This window comes from Ostrea edulis, chromosome 2 (assembly GCF_947568905.1).
Source record: "Ostrea edulis chromosome 2, xbOstEdul1.1, whole genome shotgun sequence".
Classification (NCBI taxonomy): Eukaryota; Metazoa; Mollusca; class Bivalvia; order Ostreida; family Ostreidae; genus Ostrea; species Ostrea edulis.
Window position 1 is genome coordinate 85,585,190 of NC_079165.1, and position 6,882 is coordinate 85,592,071.

A 6,882-nucleotide genomic window follows, 5' to 3' on the forward strand; every position below is an offset into this window, starting at 1 on the left:
AACTAAATGTATAATGACGTAGAGCAGGAAGACCTCTACCAAAACTGTTACTTTCATGATCACTGGGGTGGAGGTTTAGTCTCCAGGGTGGGGCCAAACTTTGTGATATATAGTGTATAAATGTAAAACATTTAAAAGATGTTTTCTTTAATGCTAATGATACTAAATTGAAACTAAATAGATATTTAAAAGGAGTAAGTAGTTATTTAAGGTGTAAGGCTTTGGTTCCAGGGTGGAGCCAAATCATTATACATTGTAGTATGCTATAAAAACTAAATGCATATTTAGGAAAAGCAGAAAAGGATGTACCAAACTTGTGAATTTTGGAACCCCCATTGTTTGGACTCTGGGACAGGTCAGAATTAGTCATTTTGCATTAAATATGTATATATTATGTAAAGCCTATCATCAGTATAGACCCTTTTGAAGACATTTAATCTTTTAAGAACACATCTTGTTTAATATGTGTATTTTGGTGAATATTAAAATCTAACTTAGATATTCAGAACAAGTCATTTTTTTCCAGATTCTGTAGCCCTTGGGACTAGTTATACTTTTAACTAATACTCAGGTGAACAATAAGGCCTGTGGGCCTCGTATTCATCAATAGTTTTACAAAATGTTTTATCATAGAAAACAGCATACATATCAGTTAGTGACATATCAAAATTTGGCGTTATTTGTACTCTGTTGATGGTGTTTTAGGATTGCACTGACCCAGGGAATTGATAGAGGATGGTTCTCGTACACAGACCTTTGGGCATTGAGTCAGGATCCACAACTCCTACAGACACTCAATGAATTATCTTCCCTTGTTCCAAAGGTAAGCATTTAGCAATCAGCACATGACATTAAGTACATAAAAAATGTTGCCCCTAACTAATTACTAATAAATGCCTCAATATTGTTACCCCTTACTATCTATAATTAAGCACATCAATATTATTACCCCTTATGAATTAACAGTAAACACATTGATATTGCTAACTCCACATAACAATGTTTCAAGGGGATATAGTAAGCAGTGTATAAAATACTGTACTGTACACGGTATATTTTTAACATAAACACTATTCTCACATATGAAGGTGTTCTCCTATTAGCATTGTTGTAGAATTGAACTTAGATGTCCCTGATATTATGTTTCATAGTTGTGAAAAGCTTATAAAATCAGTGAAATATAAAATTAGTGAATATTATCGTTGAGTATCACTATCATTGTCATGAAATCAGTCAATATCATCATCGTAGTGAAATGAATGACTATCATTATCAGGTGCTGGCAGTGTCGATGGTGGCATACATTGCTGGAATTTTAACCGTGGCCGGTTCTACTCTGCTGGTCACTTCAACCTTGGCTTCATTGACCCCTGTTCCTCTACCGATCAAGCAACATGTCTTACTACCGACCTTGAACGATGTTGTGTCAAGGGAAGGTGAACAGGTCCCTCAGGAGAGGGCGGCGTCTATTGAAGGAGACAAACCTAAGATGCTGGATGGCTCTCTCACATCGCTGTGGACTCTTCTAACTCTGCCCTCCATTCTGTCATTGTCAAGTCCTGGTTTGTCCAAACAATCAACTTCTGCCAAAAGGACTTCTAAATCGAATGAAAACTCTACTGGCCTGGATGATGACTTGGATGAAGGATGGATGGAGGACACTTCTGGACTAAGCCATACGGGATCTAATTTCTTCAGTTTGCTTTCGGATATTGTTTCATTTTCTCTTCCTGAACGTCGAAAAACTGATGCCATGACAAACCAAATGGTATGTGCCAAAGGACCTTGTTTATTTAGTGGACAAAATATCAACTGCAAGAATGTATCTAAATTACAAAGCAGCTGGATTATGAACTTATGGGATCAAAGGGACTCTGAACAAAGTGTTGTGGATAGGAAGCACTCGCAGTGCAAACACTGTGAAGCAAGGAAGACCTTAGGTGCAAGGAAACTGGACCGATTCTGTGATAAGGAACAGCTGCTCATTGACTGGACACTCGATTTCGATTGGTACGCAGATGTCTCCTGTTGTTGTGATCATGTGACTGCTGACTTGGACAGGTCACTTATTTTTAACGGGTTTGCTGACATCTCTCAAGGCTTTCATACAATGTTGACCCCAATCCCTGTATTAGGGACATGAATCATATATAATACAGGTATCAACACTTTGCGCAAGTTACGTCCCTTATCGGTCATCATGTGGTTAAAAATATGGTATTTCCCTACGTTGGCCTTTGTAACTTTCTGATCTATAGCTTTGACATTTGTTATTTTTCCATCAATTGCATTCAACTACAATAATGCCCCATGATGGGGCAACCTATAACCTTGTATGAAAACTTAATAATTGGCTATAATTCACAGTAGTAACCTCTTACTTTGGTAGGAAAAAGATTTTCACCGATTGACCTTTGGCTGACCCTGCAAAGGGACGTAACTCGCAGCGAAGTGTTGATCCATGTATACATTGCAGTTGACAAGCACTAATGTAAAAACAATCATCTTCAATATTTGCCTCCCAAAATAAAAATCATGGGTAGTTTTACACTCTTGAGATATAGAAATTGAAATAAAAGTACTGATGTTGCGAAGTTCACTGGATTTGTTGTAGTTTAGAGTGTGCATTCTGAGTTCTGTCTGAAATTTGAAACATTTTAAACATGAATTTGTGCAAATAGTTTAACTTTGTACTGGTATTCATTTCCATATAGTCGTATAATGTGTTTTCTTATGAAAGTCCTGGGACTTACTGCATTTTAACATGCATAGCTTCAGTGCTTTTAAATTACCAACAGCACCACTCATCATTGCTAAATTGCATTGCCCCAGTAAGCCTAGCAGTAAACAAGTACGTGCGTGGATGAAATTTTGCATTTGGTTTAGTTTTATTTTGAAATGAGATCTACATGCAGGTGTTGTAGTAAACTTCAATGTAATGAGTAATATTTGAAGAGCAGCTGACCTTCCCCCTTTTGTATGTTTTTAATGGCATCAGTGTCAAGGTAATCATATTCTAATGGATTAGGATTATTTATTCTACATGTAATAAGTCTAGCAAAAATGACTGGAAATGAAAGTAAAGAAATCGCTACTTGCTAATGCTACTATTTTGGTGATTTTTTTTTTAGTCGCCTCAAATCATATTCCTTTCTAATACCCCATCATGAGAAAAGAAAAGTATTTAAAACTGAGAAGTGATTGCAAATTCTTCAACAGTCACACTAAGAGCTAGGTAATACACTGTCCAGTATGCAAATATTCAGGGGATGTAATTTGAAGATTAAAACTGGTTTGAAATTGGAAAATAAATGTTATATACAGGAAATGATTTGTATGAGTCATTTGAACTCATTTTAATTATTCAAATAAAAAAACAAAAATACTTTAACTATCCCGTTAATGTTTACTTCGGTTAAGAATTCACAAAAACCAGGGGTGTGGCACCGAGAATGTTATTGGGGGTTTCGAGTGTTGTCCATTACGATGCCCTTTTTATGCCGGGATTCAAATCAATAAAGAATTTTCAAACGAGAGTTTGGGCTTCACTGGTCATAACTATGGTGTTGGAGAGGGGGCGTGCATTTTAAACCCAGTACTTTAAAAAGAGAAGAAAACAAATGGAACTGGTCAGACATTTACTGGACCACAGGTATCTGAATTTTAATCAATAAATAGGAAACATATATATATATAGAGAGAGAGAATATTTTCCCTATTTACTAAAATACAGATACTTGTGGTTTCACGCAGTTGTCTTTCTTTTCAGGATACCTAAAATGAATCTAAAACAAAACAATTTCCCGTACTTTGCTAATGTAGAAAATGTCAATATTAAGAATGTTGAATAACTAATTATAGTCCTATATTTTTAGATTTATTTGGTAAAACAATATTTTTAAAATCATGTATCCATTAACTAGAAATTAAAGAGAGAGGAATAATTTAGAGTATACATGGAGCCTGGGGAAAATATTTTTTATTAACATTCCCCTAATATTCACTGACTTTCATACCACTAAGGGAAGTAAATTGTGTTTTCGAAGTTCTGCTGTCATGTTTAAAATGAATGGGATGCATGTACTGCGAATTTGGCATCGTGTACAAATAGTCCTACAGGACGAATAGAAGTTTCTACAGACAGAAAATGGGACAATTATTCTATAAACCTAGCTGGTCATGCCTACATTGTATACGCAATCATATGGTAAACTAATTATAACAAAAACATGGATCTTTCAAGAAATCGTCATTATAAATTTCGACTTTACAACTTAAGATCCTGTTCTAAAATTGGTCTACTTCAATCTAATTACGTGCGTATCTTTCACTACCCTATGTGTTTTGTTGTGATACGCAACACTTTAATTGGTCCGCATCTTCTTAGATCTCTTTCTTCTTGCTGACGAACGGCTCAAGAGAAAAGGAAGAAAACAAGGTGATGTACTTCACAATGTACACATTTGTCTGTTAATCTGAATAAAATGCATCCGCCCTAGGTCGGGTTTCATCACAATATGGTGGGAACATAGAACTACATCCATCTTAACATCGAACGTTCAGCTTAAGGAGGAGTGACACATCAGACAAATCTGATATGGGTAGAAAGTGGAGAATATGTACAATAATATTTTGAAAATTTCAAATGTGAAAAAAATGCAGTTATAGTTGAATGTAATCGGGGAGGGGGGGGGGGTATAAAATCCCTGGTAGACTCGAACGCACAAACTAAGATCAGCATTCGACACGTTAATCTACTGAGCTACCAAGCTAGGCGACTAAAAGGAATATACTTGTAATGCTGGTATTTATATTTTCATTCTTCCCGTGGGAATCAAGTCCCCAGTACCCCTTGCTTGTCGTAAGAGATGACTAAATGGGGCGGTCCTTCGGATGAGACCGCAAAAACCGAGGTCCCGTGTCACAGCAGATGTGGCACGATAAAGAACCCTCCCCAGGAGCGGATCCAGGAATTGCGGTTACGGGGGGCGCCACTTTATGAGGCAGGGGTTCTGGGAACAAAGCCCTGGTGGGGGCCCAGGGGGCGAAGCCCCCAGAAACTCCTGGATTTTACAGATTTTATAGGGCTTGAAATATATCTTCTATTTAGTCTTTTGTACCCTTTTTTATCATTTTTCATGAGGTGAAATTAATAAAATTACGCAAATTTTAAGGGGATTTGGAAAAAATTAAATTCTCCCAAGAAAGTAATTCAAGAAATCAATAGATTTTGTCATTTATTTCTCCGGAATTGAAAGAAATTATTGCTTCTTACATCGTTTAGTACATTTTTCTAAACAAGATACCACGATTTACCTGAAGTTTTAGGGGGGGGGGGGGGCGCAGCCAAAGACCGTAAGCACCGAGCACAGGCCTAAATGTTGCAGCCCTTCACCGGCAATGGTGACTTTCCATATGAGTGAAATATTTTCGAGAGGGACGTTAAACAATATTTAATCAATCAATATATTTTCATTCAAGTTTCAAGAGGAAGGTAGCCATTATCACGATGTAGTATTCCTCCTTAATATGATAGAGAGTCTATTGTTTTCGAGTGATGTAAACATAAACTGACACAAAACACAACGTAGGTGTATTTACATGTACATATGTTAACTTATACTTGAACCAAACTTTCCGTTCGAGTTGGACAAACTGTGTGATTCATCCTTACACTCCCAGACACTTACCTGAGTTTAATTTCAGGGGACGTCACAGACAAAAAGAATGACGAGCAGTGTGTCACTATTGAAGTATTCTCTCAAGAGCGTAATGACTGAGAGCAGAGTTTTACTGTTCGTCCAATTTCAGTGTAGTTTTCCTCTGGCCTTGGTTTTGTTTCTTTTATTCGTTTGGATTGTGTGTGTGGGGGGGGGGGGGGGGGGGGGGGTCAACTTAATGCTACATTTCACATCTGTCCAAAGTAACTCACGACTGCAGAATTATTATTTTCTTAAATGTGATATATGAATATCCTAAACCAATGGTATTTATCAATATTATAAAAATACAACCAAAAAAAAAAAAATCAAAATCAGAATATTTCATGGCTTCAACTCCGTATCTTTATGTAGTTTTATCACATCTGTGTGTTGACTGTCACTGCTGTGATTTAACATCCTATATCAGAAAGCTCCGTTTTCGTAAAAACAGCTGTTCATAAACGATTCAATGTTGCAAAATTATATTTCTGTGAAATTGACGTTTCTTAGAACTTTTAGTGTATTAGGTATGTCCACTTCCATAGTTTGTGGGCGGTTTATTCAAACTTTCAAAAAGCGTAATTGATTTTTTTTTACTTAAACTTAAAAGTATTGAATTATTAATTCAAAAACAAATATACTATACAACTGTTACTCGGTAAAATTTGACTGCTGACACATGCAGTATTCATACTACGTAATGTCATAGAAAAAAAAATAATAAGAATCAGCGCTTATATTCACATGTTCTTTGAAAGTGTCCTTGTAAATCTAAATGGCAAGAAATTACTGTACACATCGATATACAAAAAATTACTGTACACAATGACATACAATAAATTACTACATACACATCGATATAGAAGAAATTACTGTACACATTGATATACAAGAAATTACTGTACACATTGATATACAAGAAATTACTGTACACATCGACATACAAGAAATTACTGTACACTTCGACATACAAGAGATTACTGTACACATAGACACACACAAAATTACTGTACACATCGATATACAAGAAAGTATGTACACATCGACATACAAGAAATTATGTACACATCAACATTCAAGAAATTACTACATACACATCAACATAGAAGAAATTACTACATACACATCGACATACAAGAAATTACTGTACACTTCGACATACAAGAAATTACTGTACACA

General features: G+C 35.9%; 1 protein-coding gene across 1 annotated transcript in view; it reads left to right on the top strand.

Annotated features, from left to right (window-relative positions):
• Positions 1-2,597, top strand: part of LOC125678533 (protein CNPPD1-like) — a 15,068-nt gene extending 12,471 nt beyond the window's left edge. The window contains exons 7-8 of the mRNA XM_048917073.2: positions 706-823; positions 1,277-2,597. Coding sequence (XP_048773030.2) covers positions 706-823; positions 1,277-2,143 — 985 coding nt within the window. The 3' untranslated portion in view covers positions 2,144-2,597. The remainder of the gene's footprint in view (positions 1-705; positions 824-1,276) is intronic.
• The last annotated feature ends 4,285 nt before the right edge of the window (positions 2,598-6,882 follow it).